This window comes from Heteronotia binoei, unplaced genomic scaffold, assembly GCF_032191835.1.
Source record: "Heteronotia binoei isolate CCM8104 ecotype False Entrance Well unplaced genomic scaffold, APGP_CSIRO_Hbin_v1 ptg001202l, whole genome shotgun sequence".
Lineage (NCBI taxonomy): Eukaryota > Metazoa > Chordata > Lepidosauria > Squamata > Gekkonidae > Heteronotia > Heteronotia binoei.
Window position 1 is genome coordinate 123,933 of NW_026800203.1, and position 24,506 is coordinate 148,438.

Sequence of the window (24,506 nt, forward strand, 5' to 3'; positions counted from 1 at the left end):
AAGCGGAGGAGTGGGGAATCAAACCCGGTTCTCCCAGATAAAAGTCCGCACACTTAACCACTACCAGGGGTAGTTTTGTAGAGAAATAGGTGGTGGAGCTCATCCAGGGATTGTTATGCAGCTGCACATACTATTTAATGGACAAGGAGGTGGAACTCTCAGAAGGAGGAAGTGGAACTCTCAGAAGGAGGAGGCGGAACTCTCAGAAGGAGGAGGTGGAACACTCAGAAGGGTTCAGGAGCTGTGCTCCTGTGAGCTCCCACCCACTCAATCCAAGGCCTGGCCACTAAACCAAACTGGCTCCCATTTTGTAGTTCTTGCTACAAAACCCCTGCATAACTGGCTCAGAGCACATGACAGCTTACATTCTGAATAAAACTTGCAGCTTCTGGAATGACCTTGGGTCAGCCATAGCTGTGGCAGAGGTTGTCCTTGAAAGGGCAGCTGCTGTTAAAGGCGCTGCTTGACTCTGCTTTGTTCTGCTAGTTACTCCTCAACATTTAGAGCAGAAGCTCTGCCATGTGGTGATGATCCTTGCATCACCCATGACGTGTCCAATGGCCAATCAGAAGCGTCAATGGGCCATCTGGCTCTGCACACTTTCTAAACACCCTTGGCAGGAACCAGGAGAGGTGGATGTCATGGCAACCCTGCTATAAACAAATGGTATTGAAGTTATTAAGTTCAGTTCACTACCCAGGCCATCCAAGTTACCTTTCTTCCCTTCATCCTTCTTGTTGAATTATATAGACTTTCTTCCTGAAAGCGCTGACGGTATGTTTTCAATACTCTAAGCCCTGCAAGATTAGTCTGAGACACATGGCTCCAAATAAAGAGGAGTGGTTAGAGAAACCAAAGGCATGAGCACAGCTGAATAAACTAACCGGTATGTTGCATGGTAAGAAGTTAAACACGTTTGGAAGATGCAATGTTATTCTGACTAGGATGGCTGTGAGAAGGGTCGTTCTAAGAATTGCCAGGGCTATAGCTTTATTTTATTTTATTTTTTTAATTGATTGATTAATAGAGAGCCAGTTTGGTGTAGTGGTTAAGTGCACGGACGCTTATCTGGGAGAACCGGGTTTGATTCCCCACTCCTCCACTTGCAGCTGCTGGAATGACCTTGGGTCAGCCATAGCTCTGGCAGAGGTTGTCCTTGAAAGGGCAGCTTCTGGGAGAGCTCTCTCAGCCCCACCCACCTCCTAGGATGTCTGTTGTTTGTGTGTGAGAGGGAAGGTGTCAAGCATGAGATTTCAAAATAACCAGTCCTTGAATTTTGAAACAAAGTTAGGTTTATTGATAATCCATGTGGCTCTTCGAGCTGAAGATTGGAAATGATACCTTGTAACACTAGAATACATGCTTTAAGATGGCACATCAAAGGTTCTATAAACAATTCTACATTCACGTGTGAAATTCACACGCTGGGCTTCCTTATCTATATTGCGACCAGCACATCCTGGGTTCAGGCCTGGCTGGGCCTGAGAACAAGTCCCGGGAGGTCTTATCTTCAAAGAGGACATTCCTGCATCTGTTAGTAAAAGCGAAAGAAGAAAGGTGGGGGTTGCTACTTTGATGTGCCTGCATTTAGTTCAGGGTTAGTAACAATTCTATGGTCTGGATACTATCATATAGGATAAACATACAATGCTTGACAGAAGGTAAAGGAGATTGTGAGCCACTCTGAGATTCAGAGTGAAGGGTGGGATATAAATCCAATATCTTCTTCTTCTTCTTCTTCAATTTATATCCCACCCATCTTGCTAAGGCAGGCTTAGGGCAGGCAACAACACAGAAAACATATACATTAATCCATTAAAATCCTAAAATTATCAGACAATAAATTACAATTCACAGCATTAATTAAACACAAGACGGCTGTGTTCTATGAAGCTGCTCCAGGCACAATGGTAACAGTTAACATCACAGGCGTTCCATACAATGAGCAATCAAAGGTAGGTCTGCATAGGGCTTTTTTTTTTGTAGTGAAGGCCCAGCAGGAACTCGTTTGCATATTGAGCAACACCCCTAAGGCCAAGCCAGCCAGAACTGTGTTCCTGTGCATTCCTGCTAAAAAAAAAACCCCTGGAATCATAGAGTTGGAAAGTACATCCAGGGTCATCTAGTCCACCCCCATGAACAATGCAGGAACTTCACAGATACCTCCCCCCCAGACCCCCAGTGACCCCTGCAGACTCCACACCCAGAAGATGACAAAAAAACCCTCCAGGATCCCTGGCCAAACGGACCTGGTGAAAAATTGCTGCCTGACCCCAAGGTGGCCATCAGCATTTCCCTGAGTGTGTAAGAAAGGGTCACCCGAACGAAGCACTGACGCAACCTTTCCCGCCCTCCCGCACATGATTTGCCTAATTCACAGAATCAGCACTGCTGTTAGATCCAAGCGGGCAGCCGTGTCGGTGTGAAGCAACAGAACAAAGCAGTAGTCAAGTTGCACCTTTAAGACCAACTAAGTTTTATTCAGAATGGAAGCTTTCGTATGCTTTTAAGCAGACTTCAGCAGACAGCTTAGAGCACACAAAAGCTTAAAAGGGTAAAGGTAGTCCCCTGTGCAAGCAACCAGTCGTTTCTGACTCTGGGGTGATGTTGCTTTCATAATGTTTTCATGGCAGGCTTTTTACGGGGTGGTTTGCCATCAGAAGAGCCCTGCTGGATCAGACCAGGGAGAGTCCATCTAGTCCAGCCTCCTGACTCACACAATCACCACCCAGTTCCTCTGGAGAGCCAACAACAGGGCAGAGAGGCAGAGGCCTTCCCCTGAGAAGAACCTCAGAAGAGCCCTGCTAGATCAGGTCAGGGAGGGTCCATCTAGTCCAGCCTCCTGTCTCACACAGTGGCCAATCAGTTCCTCTGTAGGGCCAACAACAGGGCAGAGAGGCCGAGACCTTCCCCTACCCCTGGGGAGAACATTAGAAGAGCCCTGCTGGATCAGACCAGGGAGAGTCCATCTAGTCCAGCCTCCTGTCTCACACAGTGACCAGCTAGTTCCTCTGGAGGGCCAACAACAGGGCAGAGAGGCTGAGGCCTTCCCTGGAGAAGAACACCAGAGGAGCCCTGCTGAATCAGACCAATGGTCCCTCTAGTCCAGCCTCCTGTCTCACACAGTGGCCAGCCAGTTCCTCTGGAGGGCCAACAACAGGGCAGAGAGGATGAGGCCTTCATAAAATATAGGAAGAGCCCTGCTGGATCAGACCAGGGAGGGTCCATCTAGTCCAGCCTCCTGTCTCACACAGTGGCCAGCCTGTTCCTTTGGAGAGCCAACAACAGGGCAGAGAGGTCAAGGCGTTTCCCTGATGTTGCCTTCTTAAGAACATAAGAACATAAGAGAAGCCATGTTGGATCAGGCCAACGGCCCATCCAGTCCAACACTCTGTGTCACACAATGGCAAAAAAATTTTATATATACACACACACTGTGGCTAATAGCCACTGATGGACCTGTGCTCCATATTTTTATCTAAACCCCTCTTGAAGGTGGCTATACTTGTGGCCGCCACCACCTCCTGTGGCAGTGAATTCCACATGTTAATCACCCTTTGGGTGAAGAAGTACTTCCTTTTATCCGTTTTAACCTGTCTGCTCAGCAATTTCATCGAATGCCCACGAGTTCTTGTATTGTGAGAAAGGGAGAAAAGTACTTCTTTCTCTACTTTCTCCATCCCATGCATTATCTTGAGAACCTCTATCATGTCACCCCGCAGTCGACGTTTCTCCAAGCTAAAGAGTCCCAAGCGTTTCAACCTTTCTTCATAGGGAAAGTGCTCCAGCCCTTTAATCATTCTAGTTGCCCTTCTCTGGACTTTCTCCAATGCTATAATATCCTTTTTGAGGTGCGGCGACCAGAACTGCACACAGTACTCCAAATGAGACCGCACCATCGATTTATACAGGGGCATTATGATTCTTCCTTTGGGATTCAGAGGCCCGGCTGTCCTGGTTGTGTGAAGCTCCCTCTCCACATGAAGCAAAGCAGTCCTCCTTTGGACTGTTAACTGAAGGCTGAGTTGGGGACAAAGAGCCATCCATGATACATTGATAGTTATCAGGAGCCCCTGCCAGGCATCCCCACCCTTCAGAAGCTTTTCCGGTGGAAGAGGTGGAGGACTCGCTCTCTAATTTGCTTGGTTTTCATCCCATAGATGATGGGGTTCATCATGGGTGGGAAGAGAAGGTAGAAATTTGTGAGGAGGATGTGTATGTGGGGAGCAATGTGGTGACCAAACCTATGTACGATTGACGAGAGAATCACCGGAGCGTAGAACACCAAGATGGCACACAGGTGTGAGATGCAGGTTCCGAAGGCTTTGAGCTGCTCGTCCTTTGAAGCCAGACTGAAAACGGTTCTTAGGATCTTGGCGTAGGACAGGCTAATAAAAGTGAGGTCCAGAACCACCACCAAGAAAGCCACAATGATCCCATAGATGTTGTTGAATCGCGTGTTGGAACAGGCCAGCCTCACCACCGCCATGTGCTCACAAAAGCAGTGAGCGATGATGTGGGAACCGCAGTAGGGCAGCCAACGAAGCAGGAAGGGCAAAGGAGACATCAGGAGAAAAGCCCGGGCCGAGGCCATCAGCCCAACTTTGACTATTAACGAACGGGTGAGGATGGTGTTGTACCTCAGAGGGTGGCAGATGGCAACATACCGGTCAAAGGCCATGGCCAAGAGCACAGCGGACTCCATGATGGCAAAAGCATGGAGGAAGAACATCTGGACAAGGCAGGCTTCCAAGCTGATCTCCTTGGCCCTGAACCAGAAAATGCAGAGGGTCTTGGGCATGGTAGTGAGGGACAAGACCAGATCAATAGAAGCCAGCATGGAGAGGAAGAAGAACATGGGTTTGTGGAGGGTGGCATCTGTCTTGATCACATACAGGAGGAGCGTGTTCCCCAGAAGGGCAACGGTGAAGATGGAGCAGAATGGGATGGAGATCCAGATGTGGAAGGATTCCAGGCCTGGGATACCAGACAAAAAGAACACTATGGGGTCCATGTTGGGAGCAGAGGTATTAGACCCAGGGGGAGACTCCATTTCAAGAGGAGAAAACTGGCTTCCCTTTCAGAAGTAACATTGAGCCAGTTTGGTGTAGTGGTTAAGTGTGCGGACTCTTATCTGGGAGAACTGGGTTTGATTCCCCACTCCTCCACCTGCAGCTACTGGAATGGCCTTGGGTCAGCCAGAGCTCTCTTATCTGGGAGAACTGGGTTTGATTCCCCACTTCTCCACTTGCAGCTGCTGGAATGGCCTTGGGTCAGCCGAGAGCTCTCTTATCTGGGAGAACTGGGTTTGATTCCCCACTCCTCCACTTGCAGCTGCTGGAATGGCCTTGGGTCAGCCATAGCTCCCACAGAGTTGTCCTTGAAAGGGCAGCTGCTGTGAAAGCCCTCTCAGCCCCACCCACCTCACAGGGTGTCTGTTGTGGGGGGAGAAAACATAGGAGATTGTAAGCCAGTCTCTGATTCAGGGAGAAGGGCGGGGTATAAATCTGCACTTCTTCTTCTTCTTCTCTCTTGCAAAATGTCGATGTTAAAGTCAATAACCACAGGAGGGGTCCACCTTTCTTACAGCACTGCAGAGAAGAAATCTGTTGGCAGAAAGCACAAATAGACATAAGAACATAAGAGAAGCCATGTTAGATCAGGCCAATGGCCCATCCAGTCCAACACTCTGTGTCACAAAGGGGCCAAAAAAAAAAAAGTGCCATCAGGAGGTCCATCAGTGGGGCCAGGACACCGGAAGCCCTCCCACTGTTGCCCCCCCAAGCACCAAGAATACAGAGCATCACTGCCCCAGACAGAGAGTTCCAACAATACCTTTGGCTAATAGCCATTGATGGACCTCTGCTCCATATTTTTATCTAACGCCCTCTTGAAGCTGGCTATGCTTGTAGCCGCCACCACCTCCTGTGGCAGTGAATTCCACACGTTAATCCCCCTTTGGGTGAAGAAGGACATCCTTTTATCCCTTCTAACCCGACTGCTCAACAATTTCATTGAATGCCCACGAGTTCTTGTATTGTGAGAAAGGGAGAAAAGTCCTTCTTTCTCTACCTTCTCTGTCCCGTGCATAATCTTGTAAACCTCTATCATATCATCCTGCAGTCGACGTTTCTCCAAGCTAAAGAGCCCCAAGCATTCTAACCTTTCTTCACAGGGAAAGTGTTCCAACCCTTGAATCATTCTAGTTGCCCTTTTCTGCACTTCTTCCAATTCTATTCCAATCCTATAGACTAAACACATATAGACTAAGCACTGGAAAGCCAGTGTGGTGTAGTGGTTAAGAGCAAAGGCCTCTAATCTGGAGAACCGGGTTTGATTCCCCACTCCTCCTCCACCTGCAGTCAGCTGGATGGCCTTGGATCAGTCACAGTTCTCTCCAGGCTCTCTCACCCCCACCTCCCTCATAGGGTGTCTGTTTTGGAGAGAGGAAGGGAAGGAGATTGTAAGCCACCCTGAGACTACTTTGGCTAGTCCAAAGTGGGGTATAAAACCCAACTCTTCCTCTATTTCTACTGATTCAGACTAAACTCCATCCCATTTTGCACTCAATCCCCAGCAGTGACCAAATAAGAACCTCTAAAAACTTAGAGCAGAGCATGAAGGGCTTTCAGAGTACCTTGCTCATGAACATGGAAGCTCTACCTGGCTCTCACAGCTACCATCCATTAGATTCATAGAATTCTAGAGTTGGAAGGGACCTCCAGGGTCATCTAGTCCAACCCCCTGCACAATGCAGGAAACTCACAAACACCTCCCCCTAAATTCACAGGATCCTCATTGCTGTCAGATGGCCATCTAGCCTCTGTTTAAAAACCTCCAAGGAAGGAGAATCCTAGAGTTGGAAGGGACCTCCAGGGTCATCTAGTCCAACCCCCTGCACAATGCAGGAAACTCACAAATACCTCCCCCTAAATTCACAGGATCCTCATTGCTGTCAGATGGCCATCTAGCCTCTGTTGAAAAGCCTCCAAGGAAGGAGAGCCCACCACCTCCCGAGGAGGAAGCCTGTTCTACTGAGGAACCGCTCTAACGGTCAGGAATCATAGAGTTGGAAGGGACCTCCAGGGTCATCTAGTCCAACCCCCTGCACAATGCAGGAACCTCACAAATACCTTCCCCTAAAATCACAGGATCTTCATCGATGTCAGATGGCCATCTAGCCTCTGTTGAAAAACCCCCAAGGAAGGAGAGCCCACCACCTCCTGAGGAAGCCTGTTCCACTGAGGAATTGCTCTAAACTCACAAACACCTCCCCCTAAATTCACAGGATCTTCATTGCTGTCAGATGGCCATCCAGCCTCTGTTGAAAAACCTCCAAGGAAGGAGATCCCACCACCTCCAGAGGAAGCCTGTTCCACTGAGGAACCTCTCTAATGGTCAGGAATCATAGAGTTGGAAGGGACCTCCAGAGTTATCTAGTCCAACCCCCTGCACAATGCAGGAAACTCACAAATACCTTCCCCTAAAATCACAGGATCTTCATTGCTGTCAGATGGCCATCCAGCCTCTGTTGAAAAACCTCCAAGGAAGGAGAGCCCACCACCTCCCGAGGAAGCCTGTTCAACTGTTCAATGCTCTAAGGGTCACGAAGTTCTTCCTAATGTTCAGCCAGAAACTCTTTTGATTTTATTTCAACCCATTGGTTCTGGTCCTACCTTCCGGGGCCACAGAAAACAATACACTACTTCACCAATACAGTGTAAACTCTATTATACAAAATGAAACAGTAATGAAATAACCCATGATGGAAAACAAAATTAGCTAATGACTTTACAGAAACTTTTTCAGTGTACAATGTGCTGAAATGGATTAGAGCCACCTCTGAGGATAAGAATAAAACAAAGGCCGTTTTACGCAAGGGAAAGGTGGTTTCTTGCAAGTGCCCTGCCCTATCTTGTTGCAATAAGCGATGTCTGGTGTGCAAAAGAAGAGAAGAAGACCCCGTGGGGGTCTACTCAAAGGAATCTTGGAGTAGCTTGCAATAACCTTGCATTCCTCTTCCCGCAACAGACGCCCTGTGAGGCAGGTGGGGCTGAGAGAGCTCGAAGAGAATTGTGACCCAGCTGGCTGCGTATGGAGGGGGAGGCAGGGAATCAAACCCAGTTATCCAAATTAAGAGTCCACTGATAGTGAAATATTGTTGTCATTCCTTCTCTGTCTCCTGATCACTACTCTTGGGGCAACAGAATCCTAGCGTTGGAAGGGACCCCCAGGATCATCTAGTACAACCCCCTACACAATGCAGGAAATTCAATTCTGGTTCTGGTCGCCGCACCTCAAAAAGGATATTATAGCATTGGAGAAAGTCCAGAGAAGGGCAACTAGAATGATTAAAGGGTTGGAACACCTTCCCTATGAAGAAAGGTTGAAACGCTTGGGGCTCTTCAGCTTGGAGAAACATCGACTGCGGGGTGACATGAGAGAGGTTTACAAGATAATGCGTGGGATGGAGAAAGTAGAGAAAGAAGGACTTTTCTCCCTTTCTCACAATACAAGAACTCGTGGGCATTCGATGAAATTGCTGAGCAGTCAGGTTAAAACGGATAAAAGGAAGTACTTCTTCACCCAAAGGGTGATTAACATGTGGAACTCACTGCCACAGGTGGTGGTGGCGGCTACAAGCATAGCCAGCTTCAAATGGGGATTGGATAAAAACATGGAGCAGAGGTCCATCAGTGGCTATTAGCCACAGTATATTGTCTGGGACAGTGATGCTCTGTATTCTTGGTGCTTGGGGTGGGGGGCACAGTGGAAGGGCTTCTAGCCCCACTTGTGAACCTCCTGATGGCACTTGGGGAGTTTTTTGGCCCCTGTATGACACAGAGTGTTGGACTGGGTGAGCCATCGGCCTGATCCAACATGGCTTCTCTTATGTTCTCATGTCTGGGGCCTGTCTTCTTGGTGCTTGGGGGGGGGGGGTGCAAAGTGGAAGGGCTTCTAGCCCCACTTGTGAACCTCCTGAGTGTTGGACTGGATGGGCCATTGGCCTGATCCAACAGGGCTTCTCTTATTGAAGAAGAAGATATTGGATTTATATCCCGCCCTCCACTCCGAAGAGTCTCAGAGCGGCTCACAAACTCCTTTACCTTCCTCCCCCACAACAGACACCCTGTGAGGTGGGTGGGGCTGGAGAGGGCTCTCACAGCAGCTGCCCTTTCAAGGACAACCTCTGTCAAAGCTATGGCTGACCCAAGGCCATGCCAGCAGGTGCAAGTGGAGGAGTGGGGAATCAAACCCAGTTCTCCCAGATAAGAGTCTGCACACTTAACCACTACACCAAACTGGCTCTTATGTTCTCTTATGTTCTTATGTGACACAGAGTGTTGCACTGGATGGTCCATTGGCCTGATCCAACAGGGCTTCTCTTATGTTCTTATGTGACACAGAGTGTTGGACTGGATGGGCCACTGGCCTGATCCAACAGGGCTTCTGTTATGTTCTCTTATGTTCTTATTCACAAATACCTCCCCCCCACCCAAACACATACCTCCTCAGTGACCCCTGCTCCACGCCCAGAAGATTATAATAGAAGAAACGTCAGGGTGAAACTATACTATCAAAACATATATATGTAATAGGGAAAACGCCTTTGGCCTCTACTTCTGAATAGACTCTGCTCCTAAATAATCTGCCTGTCAAGATCATCCTGTGACCTGACTCTGTCTTCTACTGTATTTGCAACCCCTCCCAATTTAGTACCATCTGCACATTTAATAAGTGTTCCCTCCAGGCCTCCTGAACCTTTCTGAGAGTTCCACCTCCTCCTTCTGAGAGTTCCACCTCCTCTTCTGAGAGTTCCACCTCCTCCTTCTGAGAGTTCCTCCTCCTCCTTTTGAGAGTTCCACCTCCTTGTCCATTGAATAGTAGGTGGAGCTGCATAACAATCCCTGGATGAGCTCGGTTAGGCAAATTGCCCTCAAAACAGCTTTTGGGGGGATTTAGATTGGTGGGCAATCGGCCTTTTAGCAAGATCTAAAAACCTTATAGAGAAGGCGTCTTCTTTGAGAGTCACCCTCCCAGTAATGAGGCAAGATGGTCTAATAATCAATGGGGTGTTTTATTTAAGGAATAAGGGCAGACATACAAGGGTATAAAATCATACAACACGCATACAGGCTTAAGAAAACGGATCTGAAATTGATAGAGGGGTAAAAACATAGACAGGGTATACGACCTGATCCTGGTGGCTTAGGGTCCAGTCACAACTAGACGATATAGACATGCACTGCGATGTGCCATGCCTGATGCTCCTTACTTAGAGGAGGGAGGGAGGAACAATCTGGTTACATGTTGCTCAGGCAGAGAGAGAGAGAGAACATGGCTTGCTCTCATGTATATAATCTTAGGAGGGGATGAGGCCCTCCCAGAAAAGGGAGTGGCCTGCAGTGGGCAGTGATGCTTCTTTCCTGGGTACCTGATTGGCTGCTCACCTTAAGCCAATGAGCAGAACTGACTCTGATCACCTGAATGGATCTCCAGGTCACAATAGATAGTGCTGGCTTAGTAATGCCCACCCAATAGGTTGCAAAAGGTCAGGATAGGTGTTAATGGTTTGGGCAGTTCAGCAAAGATACCCCTGAGGAGAGGCAAGCATAGAAAACAAAGAATCTGTCCAGGTGTCAGACATTACCATGGCAGTAGACAAAGAGAAACTGAGTCGCAGAAAGAGCTAAGGATAGGGTTGCCAAGTCCAATTCAAGAAATATCTGGGGACTTTGGGGGTGGAGCCAGGAGACTTTGGGGGTGGAGCCAGGAGACACTGGGGGCGGAGCCAGGTGCAAGGGTGTGACAAGCATAATTGAACTCCAAGGGAGTTCTGGCCATCACATTTAAAGGGACAGCACACCTTTTAGAATGCCTTCCTTCCATAGGAAATAATGAAGGATAGGAGCACCTTCTTTTTGGGCTCATAGAATTGGACCCCCTGGTCCACTCTTTTTGAAACTTGGGAGGTATTTTGGGGAGAGGCACTAGATGCTATACTGAAAATTTGGCGCTTCTACCTCAAAAAACAGCCCCCCCAGAGCCCCTGACACCCGCGGATCAATTCCCCATCATTCCCTATGGGAATCGTTCCTGGAGGTGCATAATGGCTGTGGGGGTGGAGCTTCCCCCGCCGGCCAGCTGGCTGGGGGAGGGGGGAAGCCTGTAAAACCAGGGGATCCCCCGCTGGGACCTGGGGATTGGGAAGCCTAGCCAAGGAGATGGATGATTAATCAGTAGCTGAGGATTAGGGTGTGAGTGATACTTACCAGCAGTCCCCATCGTTATTATGCATCCTGTTTGGGTGGAGGTGGAGGAAATGGGTGGGGTTGCACTGAGAGAAGGTCTCCATTTTAGATTGAGTGTTTTCTTGGCCTGTTTCTGGTCAGACTCCATTTTGTTTTTAGAAATAGGAGCCCCACTCTCTCTCTCTAGGTATTGGGGTGCTCCATATTAACAGGTAGCGCCTCTCAGTTACAGCTTCACCACTTATTTTACTATGAAGCGACAGGAATTCCCTCTATTCCTTCATCCAAATCATTGATAAAGATGCTGAACAAAACAGGCCCCCGGGACAGATCCTTGAGGCGCTCCGCTTGTCACTCCTCTCCAAGAGGATGATGCACTCCCTCCCCCCCATTTCACACCCCTCTCTGCTCTACCGGAGCTGGCCCTGCCCAGCGTGCCCCGCAGGTAGAGGCTGATGAATTCCTCCACACTGAGCTGAGAACCAGAGAGTGGATTTCTTCCTGGTGATTCCTGGTGTTCCTGTCTCTATGCTTGTTCTCACCCTGTACTTCAAAACATTGTTCAAAAAATGTGTCTCACTGGCAGTTGCCAAGACAGTGGGCACCGAGAGGCGCAACTGCTTGAAGAACTCCCCATGCCACCGTGCTCTTGGTGGCCCTGCACACTGAACCAGCCACTGCCCACCTGTTCTGCAAATAGTCACCCTCGCCTGCAAAGATGGTCTGTTTCTGGACTGTTGCCTCCACTTGTCCAACGCAACTAAGGGCCAAAGTCCACTCCTCAGCTCCCCAGACCCCATTCAGGTTCCCCACAGTCACACAACAGCTGCAGGGAATGGACTTTTTATTAAACAACAGAGAGACCAAATGGACTCCGAATACTGCTGCAGGGGGAAGAAGGACTCGTGCCTCCCCACCTCAGTCCATTTTCCCACACAGGAAAAGTGCTGATGGGAATAATTTACCTATTTTGGCTGTTCCGTAAGCACAAAATGTCCCCCGAGGAGCAGCAAAAATGGGAAAATAACTTCCCCCAATGCTGTTTCTGTGTGGGAAAATGACTGGGGATGGAAGAAAGGAGCTGGGGATGTTTAGCCTGGAGAGGAGGCGGCTGAGAGGTGATAGGATCACCATCTTCAAGTCCTTGAAGGGCTGTCCTATACAGGATGGTGTGGAATTGTTTTCTGTGGCCCCAGAAGGTAGGACCAGAACCAAGGGGTTGAAATTAAATCAAAAGAGTTTCCAGCTCAACATTAGGAAGAACTTCCTGACCGTTAGAGCGGTTCCTCAGTGGAACAGGCTTTCTCTGGAGGGGCACAATGCAGGAAACCCACAAATACCTCCCCCTAAATTCACAGAATCCTCATTGCTGTCAGATGGCCACCCAGCCTCTGTTGAAAAACCTCCAGGAAGGAGAATCATGGAATCCTAGAGTTGAAAGGGACTTCCAGGGTCATCTAGTCCAACCCCCTGCACAATGTAGGAAACCCACGAATACCTCCCCCTAAATTCACAGGATCTTCATCACTGTCAGATGGCCATCTAGCCTCTGTTTAAAAGCCTCCAAGGAAGGAGAGCCCACCACCTCCCAAGGAGGAAGCCTGTTCCACTGCGGAATCGCTCTAACAGTCAGGAAGATCTTCCTAATGTTGAGCCGGAAACTCTTTTGATTTAATTTCAACCCATTGGTTCCGGTCCTACCTTCCGGGGCCACCGAAAACAATTCCACACCATCCTCTATATGACAGCTCTTCAAGTCCTTGAAGAAGGTGATCATATCACCTCTCAGCTGCCTCCTCTCCAGGCGAAACATCCCCAGCTCCTTCAATCTTTCCTCATAAAACTTGGTCTCCAGACCCCCCACCATCTTCATTGCCATCCTCTGGACCCGTTCCAGCTTGTCTATATCCTTCTTAAAATGATGTGCCCAAACCTGAACACAATACTCCAGGTGAGGTCTTGCCAGAGCAGAGTAAAGCGATACCATCACTTCACGTGATCTGGGCACTTTACTTCTATTAATACAGCCCAAAATTGCATTTGCCTTTTTAGCCACCGCATCACACTGCTGACTCATGTTCAGCGTATGATCCACTAAGACCTCTAGATCCTTTTCGCACATCCTACTGCTAAGACAAGTCTCCCCCATCTGATAACCATGCATTGTATTGGATAGAAAAGTTAACTTCCTTATTTTCTTGTTATGGGGACCCAAGAACATCTGAGAAGGGATTATCCTTGAGAAAACAGAGAACAGACTCGTTGATCCTCTGTCCGAAATGAATTTGTGCCTGCAGTTTCACCCCTAAGAAAGCACTGCTCCTTATATCTGAGGGCCATTGCAAACACAACATAAGAGGATCCAATCAACTGGGCCAGTCAACCAGTCAATAGTCTATTAAAATCCAAGATCAGAAATCAAGATCACCAACAAAACAGATACGTTAGTTGCATGTGTGAATATACTGAATATAAATATACATTTGCTAGAATAAGACTTGTTAAAACAAAACCTTGTTCACCTGCCTGATTAAACATGCCAAGGCACAGAATCTCACGACCTTCAAGATAATTTCATTACAATGATCAACAAGAAGAGGAGAAGTATAGAATTGATTGGATCTGCCTGGATAATTGGACATAATTGGAGCTTTTTTTGAAGCAGGAACTCCTTTGCATATTAGGCCACACCCACATGATGCAGCCAGTCCTTCAAGAGCTAACAGGGCTCTTATTGCAGGGCCTTCTGTAAACTCTTCGATTGGCTACATCAAGGAGGTGTGGCCTAATATGCAAAGGAGCTCCTGCTAGAATTCCACCCCTGCATTCCCCTGATTCAGTCAATTTTCGAGGAGCTTACAGGGCTCTTAGTACAGGGCCTACTGTAAGCTCTTGGAGGATTGGCTATATCAGGGAGGTGTGGCCTAATATGTAAATGAGTTCCTGCTACACAAAAAGCCTGAATATACATATTCTGATTGTTCCAGTAAAACTGGCAATATAAGAGGACCTGTTCGATTGTTTCTAATCAATTGGGTCCATAAAGGACTTTTATGGACCCAATAAAGGAATCTTTATAGACTCAATTGATGGTGCGGTCTCATTTGGAGTACTGTGTGCAGTTCTGGTCGCCGCACCTCAAAAAGGATATTATAGCATTGGAGATAGTCCAGAAAAGGGCAACTAGAATGATTAAAGGGCTGGAACACTTTCCCTATGAAGAAAGGTTGAAATGCTTGGGGCTCTTTAGCTTGGAGAAACGTCGACTGCGGGGTGACATGATAGAGGTTTACAAGATTATGCATGGGATGGAGAAAGTAGAGAAAGAGGTACTTTTCTCCCTTTCTCACAATACAAGAACTCGTGGGCATTCAATGAAATTGCTGAGCAGTTGGGTTAAAACGGATAAAAGGAAGTACTTCTTCACCCAAAGGGTGATTAACATGTGGAATTCACTGCCACAGGAGGTGGTGGCGGCCACAAGCATGGCCACCTTCAAGAGGAGTTTAGATAAAAATATGGAGCACAGGTCCATCAGTGGCTATTAGCCACAGTGTGTGTGTATGTATAAAATTTTTTGCCACTGTGTGACACAGAGTGTTGGACTGGAGGCGCTACTGGCCTGATCCAACATGGCTTCTCTTATGTTCTTAAGTTCAATTGATTGGATCCTCTTATGCTGTGTTCACAACAGCATCCTGGAGCCTACAGGAATCTCTTTGCCATCTGCAGTGCCTTCAATACCCGGTCCCGGATCTCCTTGGTCTTGGCTCCATAGACAAGGGGGTTGAGCATGGCTGGCACCACCAGATAGATGTTGGCAAGGAAGATGTGGACGTGGTGGGGGACATTGTGGCCAAAGCGGTGGCAGAGGAAAGAAAACACTCCAGGAGTGTAGAGAATCACGATGACCCCCACGTGGGCTCCACAGGTGCCCAGGGCCTTCCGCCGGGCTTCCACCGAGGGCAACCGGAAGACAGCATGCAGGATCAGGCCGTAGGAGACGAAGATGAAGCTCAGGTCCGCACCGACTATGACAAGGGAGAGAATCAGCCCGTAGAGGTTGTTGGGCGTGGTGTCTCCACACGCCAGTTTAACCACGGCCATGTGCTCACAGTAGGAGTGGGAGATGAGGCGAGCGTGGCAAAATGGCAGCCTCTTAACTAGAAAAGGGAAAGGCAGGACAATGATCAAGGCCCGGCTGGCGATGGCAGCCCCCAGCTTAGCCACAGTGTTAGCAGTCAGCAGGGAAGTATAGCTGAGCGGGGCGCAGATGGCCACGTATCGGTCGTAAGCCATGGCGGTTAGCGTCCCCGACTCTACTGCGCAAAGGGCGTGGATCATGAACATCTGCACCAGGCAGGCGACAAAGGTGATTTCTTGGGTCCCCGTCCAGAAGATGGTCAGCATCTTGGGGACGATGCACGTTGGCAATGCCATGTCCGTCAAAGCCAGCATGGAAAGGAAAAAGTACATGGGCTTGTGCAGGCTGGATTCCGTCCAGATGACCCACAAGAGAGTGGCGTTCCCCAAGAGAGCCGTGAGGTAGGTGAAGAAGAAGGGGATGGAGATCCAAACCTGCTCATTCTCCAGCCCCGGGAGACCCACAAGGAAGAAGGAGGAGAAAGTCAGCTGGTGAGTGATGTTGGCAGTGGCTAATGAGAGAAATGGAGAGAAAGCAAGGCTCATAAACAGGGAAAGGCAACAGTCTCTGCTCATTCCTTTTTCAGAACCCCAGAGAGCACTGAGGTCAGCAGGGAAGAACAAGCTGACTATCCCTGGACCAAAGGAGGCCAAACTTTAAAACACTCGTACACGGGCCTTCTCCATCGCAGCTCCACATCTATGGAACCAGTTCCCGGAAGAAGTGCGAGCCCTGCGGTGCCTTGACCAGCTCCGCAGGGCCTGCAAGACCATCCTTTTCAGGATGGCCTTCGCTGACTGAGGGAATGCTGTTGGGTGACTTTCGCTACTATCATTTATAAATGGAATCAGCACCTGTAAATTTGTATTGTATTTGGTTAACTGGAACGTTTTAAAGTTAATGTGTTTTTAAACTTTGTATAATTTTATGAAAATGTTGTTAGCTGCCCTGAGCCCGCCTCGGCGGGGAGGGCGGGATATAAATAAAATTTTATTATTATTATTATTATTATTAGAATGAGACTTTGCTATCAGTTGGGTCGTCCCCTCAGTTTCTCTCTTGGGTTTTCTTTGGTGACCATGGGTCATCCCTCTGAGGAAAAACACACCCTTCCTATCTCACACACTCCCACATACCCCGACTCCTTTGGCTTCACTGAAATCCCGCAAATGTTTAGCTGTTTGGAGGAGCCTCCAAATTTGCTCCAATTTAAATGAAAACTATTTATTATTTTATTTATTCTATTACATTTATATCCTGCCCTCCCCTGATGGGCACAGGGCAGCTAACAACATGGGGGGGGTGGTGCCCTTGGAGGAGAAATTCACTTTGAGTGTCACTTTGGATGAAAGTTCAGTCAGACATTGCTGGGAAATTTCAAGGTCCAGGAACATATGAACATATGAAGCTGCCTTATACTGAATCAGACCCCGCCCCCCCTTCAGCCCATCAAAGTCAGTATTGTCTACTCAGACTGGCAGTGGCTCTCCAGGGTCTCAAGCTAAGGTTTTTCACACCTATTTGCCTGGATCCTTTTAGCTGGAGATGCCAGGGATTGAACCTGGGACCTTTTGCTTACCAAGCAGATGCTCTACAACTGAGCCATCGTGGCTCTCCAGGGTCTCCAGCTGAGATTTTTCACGCCTACTTGCCTGGACCCTTTTTAGCTGGAGTTGCTGGGGATTGAAGCTGGGACTTTCTGCTTACCAAGCAGATGCTCTACCACTTAGCCACAGCCCTATTCATGGCTCTCCAGGGTCTCCAGCTGAGGTTTTTCACGCCTACTTGCCTGGACCCTTTTTAGCTGGAGTTGCTGGGGATTGAACCTGGGACTTTCTGCTTACCAAGCAGATGCTCTACCACTGAGCCACAGCCCCATTCATGGCTCTCCAGGGTCTCAAGCTGAGGTTTTTCACGCCTATTTGCCTGGACCCTTTTTAGTTGGAGATGCTGGGGATTGAACCTGGGACCTTCTGCTTACCAAGCAGATGCTTTACCACTGAGCCACCATCCCTCCCCAAGACATGGGATCCCCTCCCCACCCCCTCCAAATGTTCTATGAGCTGAATCATTGAGAGAAAAGTGAGGTGTAAATGAAGCAAATAAATAAATTACAATTTCACCCATTGTCCCACTCAGCCCATCGCAGTTTGAGTCAGGCCAGCAAATACACAAAAATCTGCATTTCTGTTTATTGCCTTTGGAACACTCTTAGATTTTTGGAACTAACTTGTCACAGTCTCTAGCTGCTAGAGAACGGTATGGTGGGCAACAGGTTAGTAGGGAAGTGGTCCATATTCAGCTACTTTCCTCAAGGGATTAGCTCCAACTGACTCTTGGAATGTTCAAAGCTCCACAGTCCTCCAAAACTCCCTCACTGTGAGATGAATGGGGAATATACCCCCCCCCCCTCACTCAACCCTGATTCCTTATGGAGATTTAAAAAAAAAAAAAACTCACCTCCCATTTCTGAGCTCTCATTTTGGTCCTATGCCATGAAGAAAATTCTCTTGGGTTTTGTTTTTCATTTCAATTATTTTCTTAAATGGGAGAACTGAAGTTGTAAAGAAAGTGTTAAACCACACCACGCAACCTACCAAAAAAAGGCAGATGTGAACGAAGAAAGACAATGATTACAAGAGAAACATTCAGACAAACTTCCTTGGAAGATCTACCTCCTTCCTTCCATTGACTCAAGACCTCCACCGTCTTGAATGGGCTTATATTGCCCCTGAAAAACACCTTTGAAAACCAGGTGGCTGCTTTAGAACATAAGAACATAAGAGAAGCCATGTTGGATCAGGCCAGTGGCCCATCCAGTCCAACACTTTGTGTCACATAAGAACATAAGAGAAGCCACGTTGGATCAGGCCAGTGGCCCTTCCAGTCCAACACTCTATGTCACCTAAGAACATAAGAGAAGCCTTGTTGGATCAGGCCAATGGCCCCTCCAGTCCGACACTCTGTGTCACAGAAGAACATAAGAGAAGCCCTGTTGGATCAGGCCAATGGCCCCTCCAGTCCAACACTCTGTGTCACGTAAGAACATAAGAGAAGCCATGTTGGATCAGGCCAATGGCCCCTCCAGTCCGACACTCTGTGTCACAGAAGAACATAAGAGAAGCCCTGTTGGATCAGGCCAATGGCCCCTCCAGTCCAACACTCTGTGTCACAGAAGAACATAAGAGAAGCCCTGTTGGAACAGGCCAATGGCCCCTCCAGTCCAACACTCTGTGTCACATAAGAACATAAGAGAAGCCCTGTTGGATCAGGACAGTGGCCCCTCCAGTCCAACACTCTGTGTCACATAAGAACATAAGAGAAGCCCTGTTGGATCAGGCCAGTGGACCCTCCAGTCCAACACTCTGTCACATAAGAGAAGCCCTGTTGGATCAGGCCAATGGCCCCTCCAGTCCAACACTCTGTGTCACATAAGAACATAAGAGAAGCCCTGTTGGATCAGGCCAGTGGTCCCTCCAGTCCAACACTCTGTGTCACATAAGAACATAAGAGAAGCCCTGTTGCATCAGGCCAGTGGCCCCTCCAGTCCAACTTTCTGTGTCACATAAGAGAAGCCCTGTTGGATCAGGCCAATGGCCCCTCCAGTCCAACACTCTGTGTCACATAAGAACATAAGAGAAGCCCTGTTGGATCAGGCCAGTGGTCCCTCCAGTCCAACACTCTGTGTCACATAAGAACATAAGAGAAGCCCTGTTGCATCAGGCCAGTGGCCCCTCCAGTCCAACTTTCTGTGTCACATAAGAGAAGCCATGCTGGATCAGGCCAATGGCCCATCCAGTCCGAAACTCTGTATCACACAGTGGCCAATATATCACACAGTGGCACACACCCATACACACACCAGCAATCACACAGTCACACAAACTCAGAAATTCTCAGCAACTTCCCCAGCTGCTTAGAAAGCCAAACCTCACCCTTGTAGCACTTCTTCTCTGCTCTCTCTCAGAGGTCTCTAAAATGATCTTCTTATGTTCTTATATCATTCAGAATATCATCATCATCATCATCATCATCATCATCTCTGAATAACAAAAGCTTTCTAGACCATGAACATTGCAGGGAGTATCTTGGTGGTGTTTTTTTAAGCTTACGTTTCATAATCAAAGAAGGAGCCCAGTGGCACCTACAAAGTTTTATTCAGCTTTCGTGTGCTAGAAGCACAATGTGTCAGACCATAGGATGGAATGGCAAAGTCCTAAATATAGAGAAATGTAGAGAAAGGTCTGTTTCCATTCCATCCTATGGTCTGATGAAGTGTGCTTCTAGCACACAAAAGCTGACATTCTGAATAAAGAAGATTTTGGATTTATATCCTGCCCTATACTCTGAATCTCAGAGTCTCAGAGCGGTCACAATCTTTTCTACCCCCCCCCCCCAACAAACACCCTGTGAGGTAGGTGGGCCTGAGAGTGTTTTTATAGCAGCTGCCCTTTCAAGGACAACTCTGTGAGAACTATGGCTGACCCAACACCATCTCAGCAGCTGCAAGTGGAGGAGTGGGGAATCAAACCTGGTTCTCCCAGATAAGAGAGCTCTGGCTGACCCAAGGTCATTCCAGCAGGTGCAAGTGGAGGAGTGGAGAATCCAACCCGGTTCTCCCAGATAAGAGAGCTATGGCCGACCCAAGGCCATCCCAGCAGCTGCAAGTGGAGGAGTGGGGAATCAAACCCGGTTCTCCCAGATAAGAGAGCTCTGGCTGACCCAAGGCCATTCCAGCAGCTGCAAGTGGAGGAGTGGGGAATCAAACACGGTTCTCCCAGATAAGAGAGCTCTGGCTGACCCAAGGCCATTCCAGCAGCTGCAAGTGGAGGAGTGGGGAATCAAACTCCGTTCTCCCGGATAAGATTGCTCTGGCTGACCCAAGGCCATTCCAGCAGCTGCAAGTGGAGGAGTGGGGAATCAAACCCAGTTCTCCCAGATAAGAGAGCTCTGGCTGACCCAAGGCCATTCCAGCAGCTGCAAGTGGAGGAGTGGGGAATCAAACCCGGTTCTCCCAGATAAGAGAGCTCTGGCTGACCCAAGGCCATCTCAGCAGGTGCAAGTGGAGGAGGGGGGAATCAAACCCAGTTCTCCCCCAGATAAGAGTCCGCGCACTTATCCACTACACCAAACTGGTTCTCATTGGTTTTAAAAATGCCACTGGACTCCTGCTTTGTTCTACTGCTTCAGACCAATACGGCTGCCCACTTGGATCTAATCCATAATCTGATTGGAATGAGTAAGAATGTTTAGGTTCCTACCCAGAGCTTTCTTCTCATTCTTGGTCTGGATTGGGGTCTTCAGAGCTGTTGGATTTTCAATATACAGCAGACCTGAGGCAGGACCCGCCCCCTCCTGCTCATCCACCAAGACAGCAACTAACACCGTGCAGTCTTCTTTCTACCACCTACGACGAGCCAGTGCAAAAGGCTGATATTCCTACAAAAGAAAGAAAAAGAATCTAAATCTTCCAAGGATCTCTTTCACAAACAGAACTTCCCGCGGATACCTCTGGGCATACAGTAGGCGCATGTTCTGGAAAAGGCAAAGTCTGTCCACCAAATAAATCAGTGAAAATCTACACCACCTTCTGACTGGGTCAGGTTGGTTTGCTGAATCCTTTGGTGGTTGAACTGACTGTAGATATTCCATAAGGCACCCCAGGGTACTCTGAGTTCCCCCTCAAAGATCTCCTGGAACACGTCGTGTGTGCAGCTTGCGCAGCTCTAGCTGAAAGACTCGGAGTCATCCCAGAATGTTTCGAAGATCCCCATCAGGGAGAAATTAAAAAGAAGCCGGTGGAGTCCCTGGAGATCCCCGGGGTGTGTTGGAGTGTGCCTTTTAGTGTCACCCCCTGGGGGTTTGCAATGATTATGTAGCATCTCCCTTAACACTTCTACTAGCAGATATGTTAGACTCAACACTAGACTCAGGGGTTTCTTTGTAGAAAAAGCCCAGCAGGAACTCATTTGCATATTAGGCCACACCCCCTGGAGCCAAGCTAGCTGGAACTGCGTTCCTGTGCAATCCTGCTCAAAACAAAGTTTGTTCAGGTTGGTGACATCAAGCTAGGGTTGCCAAATCCAATTCAAGAAATATCTGGGGACTTTGGGGGGTGGAGCCAGGAGACTTTGGGGTGGAGCCAGGAGACATTGGGGGTGGAGCCAGGAGCAAGGGTGTGACAAGCATGATTGAACTCCAAAGGGAGTTTTGGCCATCAAATTTTAGGGGACTGCACACCTTTTAAATGCCTTCCCTCCATTGGAAATAATGAAGGATGGGGCACCTTCTTTGGGGGCTCGTATTGGACCCTCTAGTCCAATCTTTTTTAAACTTGGAGGGTCTTTTGAGAAGAGGCATTGGATGCTATGCTGAAAATGTGGTGCTTCTACCTCAAAAAACAGCTCCCCCAGAGCCCCAAATACCTGCAGATCAATTCTCCATTATACCCTATGGGAATCGGTTTCCATAGGGAATAATGGAGTGCCCAGCAGACATTTCCCTCCCCCCCACCACCCTCTGATGACCCTGAAGAGGGGAGAGGGCTTCCAAACCGAGGGAATCACCTGCCCCCACCTGGGGATTGGCAACCCTACATCAAGCTGAAAACTGTTCGATGTGCACCCACAACAGGAACCCGTCAAGTTGCGTGACTGTATGTTTGTCTGTCTGAAGCAGCAGAGAAGAGCAAGACGACATTGGATTTATATTCCACCCTCCGCCCTGAATCTGAGTCTCAGAGCAGCTCACAATCTCCTTTCCCTTCCTCCCTCACAACAGACACCCTGTGAGGTAGGTGGGGCTGAGAGAGCTCTCCCAGAAGCTGCCCTTTCAAGGACAGAGGCTCAGAGCGGCCTACAATCTCCTTTCCCTTCCTCCCCCACAACAGACACCCTGTGAGGTGGATGGGGCTGAGAGGGCTCTCCCAGCAGCTGTCCTTTCAAGGACAGAGACTCAGAGCGGCCTGTAATCTCCTTTCCCTTCCTCCCCCACAACAGACACCCTGTGAGGTAGGTGGAGCTGAGAGAGCTCTCCCAGAAGTGCTCTTTCAAGGACAACTCCAATGAGAGCTCTGGCTGACCCAAGGCCATTCCAGCAGGTGCAAGTGGAGGAGTGGAGAATCAAACCCGGTTCTCCCAGATAAGAGTCCTCACACTTCACCCCTACACCAAACTGACAAGAATCCAGGAGTACCTTTGGGACTTTCAAAAAGGCCCTAGGGACGTACATTCCACACATCTGTGCAATCTTTCTTTTCTACAGAACAAAACAGGAGTCGAGTGCACCTTTAAGACCAACATAGTTTTATTCGGAACATAAGCTTTCATGTGCTCTAAGCACACTTCATCAGACGAGGAATCCGGCCTTCATTGACATGCCCATGGTGTGTAGGCTCAGTAAGGCCAAGTAATGGTCTCCCTATGCAGAACCCCTAGCCTATGGGGTGAAGACCAAGTAGATCCACCACAGGATAGCGAGGGCTTTGGGTAGGCTGTTAAGAATTTTGTCTGTTCAAGAACTGAAAGCCAGTTTGGTGTAGCGGTGAACAGCGGTGGACTCTAATATGGAGAACTAGGTTTGATTCCCCATGCCTCCTGCACATGCAAGCGGCTGGTGCGACCTTGGGTCAGTCATAAGTTCTGTCAGAGCTGTTCTCTCAAGAGCTGTTCTCTCAGAGCTCTCTCAGCCTCACCTACCCCATAGGGGGCCTGTTGCAGGGAGAGGCAGATTGTAAACCACTCCGAGTGAAGGACAAGGTATAAATCCAGTTTCTTCTTCTCTTACCCAAGTAAGAACCAAGAATCCCAGCTGCAAATACAAGTTGATGGATTGTGAACTGGCAGAGACTGACCAAGAGAGGGATCTTGGGGTCGTGGTGGAGAACTCACTGAAAATGTCAAGACAGTGTGCGATTGCAATAAAAAAGGCCAACGCCATGCTGGGAATTATTAGGAGGGGAATTGAAAACAAATCAGCCATTACCATAATGCCCCTGTATAAATCGATGGTGCGGTCTCATTTGGAGTACTGTGTGCAATTCTGGTCGCCGCACCTCAAAAAGGATATTATAGCATTGGAAAAGCTGCAGAAAAGGGCAACTAGAATGATTAAAGGGCTGGAACACTTTCCCTATGAAGAAAGGTTGAAACGCTTGGGACTCTTTAGCTTGGAGAAACGTCTACTGCGGGGTGACATGATAGAGATCCCTTACAAGATAATGCATGGGATGGAGAAAGTAGAGAAAGAAGTACTTTTCTCCCTTTCTCACAATACAAGAACTCGTGGGCATTCGATGAAATTGCTGAGCAGACAGGTTAAAATGGATAAAAGGAAGTACTTCTTCACCCAAAGGGTGATTAACATGTGGAATTCACTGCCACAGGAGGTGGTGGCGGCCACAAGTATAGCCACCTTCAAGAGGGGTTTAGATAAAAATATCGAGCACAGGTCCATCAGTGGCTATTAGCCACAGTGTATGTGTGTATATAACATTTTTTGCCACTGTGTGACACAGAGGGTTGGACTTGATGGGCCGTTGGCCTGATCCAACATGGCTTCTCTTATGTTCTTATGTGAGCCGCTCTGAGACTCTTCGGAGTGGAGGGCGGGATATAAATCCCATATCTTCATCTACCTCACAGGGTGTCTGTTGTGGGGGAGGAAGGGAAAGGAGATTGTGAGCCGCTCTGAGACTCTTCGGAGTGGAGGGCGGGATATAAATCCAATATCTTCATCTACCTCACAGGGTGTCTGTTGTGGGGGAGGAAGGGAAAGGAGACTGTGAGCCGCTCTGAGACTCTTCGGAGTGGAGGGTGGGATATAAATCCAATATCTTCATCTACCTCACAGGGTGTCTGTTGTGGGGGAGGAAGGGATAGGAGATTGTGAGCCGCTCTGAGACTCTTCGGAGTGGAGGGCGGGATATAAATCCAATATCTTCATCTACCTCACAGGGTGTCTGTTGTGGGGGAGGAAGGGATAGGAGATTGTGAGCCGCTCTGAGACTCTTCGGAGTGGAGGGCGGGATATAAATCCAATATCACAGGGTGTCTGTTGTGGGGGGAGGAAGGGAAAGGAGATTGGGAGCCACTCTGAGACTCTTCGGAGTG

At 48.5% G+C, this 24,506-nt stretch overlaps 2 protein-coding genes across 2 annotated transcripts; both read right to left on the minus strand.

Moving 5' to 3' along the window:
* Positions 1-4,093: 4,093 nt before the first annotated feature.
* On the minus strand, positions 4,094-8,646 carry LOC132590940 (olfactory receptor 52K1-like). The gene is made up of 2 exons (XM_060263853.1): positions 8,605-8,646; positions 4,094-5,008 (listed from the first exon to the last, which is right to left on the minus strand). The coding sequence occupies exons 1-2, from the start codon at positions 8,644-8,646 to the stop codon at positions 4,094-4,096; spliced, it is 957 nt and encodes a 318-aa protein (XP_060119836.1).
* A 6,311-nt stretch (positions 8,647-14,957) lies between these two features.
* On the minus strand, positions 14,958-17,863 carry LOC132590938 (olfactory receptor 52D1-like). Its single transcript, XM_060263851.1, has 2 exons — positions 17,857-17,863; positions 14,958-15,907 (listed from the first exon to the last, which is right to left on the minus strand). Exons 1-2 carry the CDS (start codon positions 17,861-17,863, stop codon positions 14,958-14,960), a joined length of 957 nt encoding a protein of 318 aa, XP_060119834.1.
* Between the last annotated feature and the right edge of the window lie 6,643 nt (positions 17,864-24,506).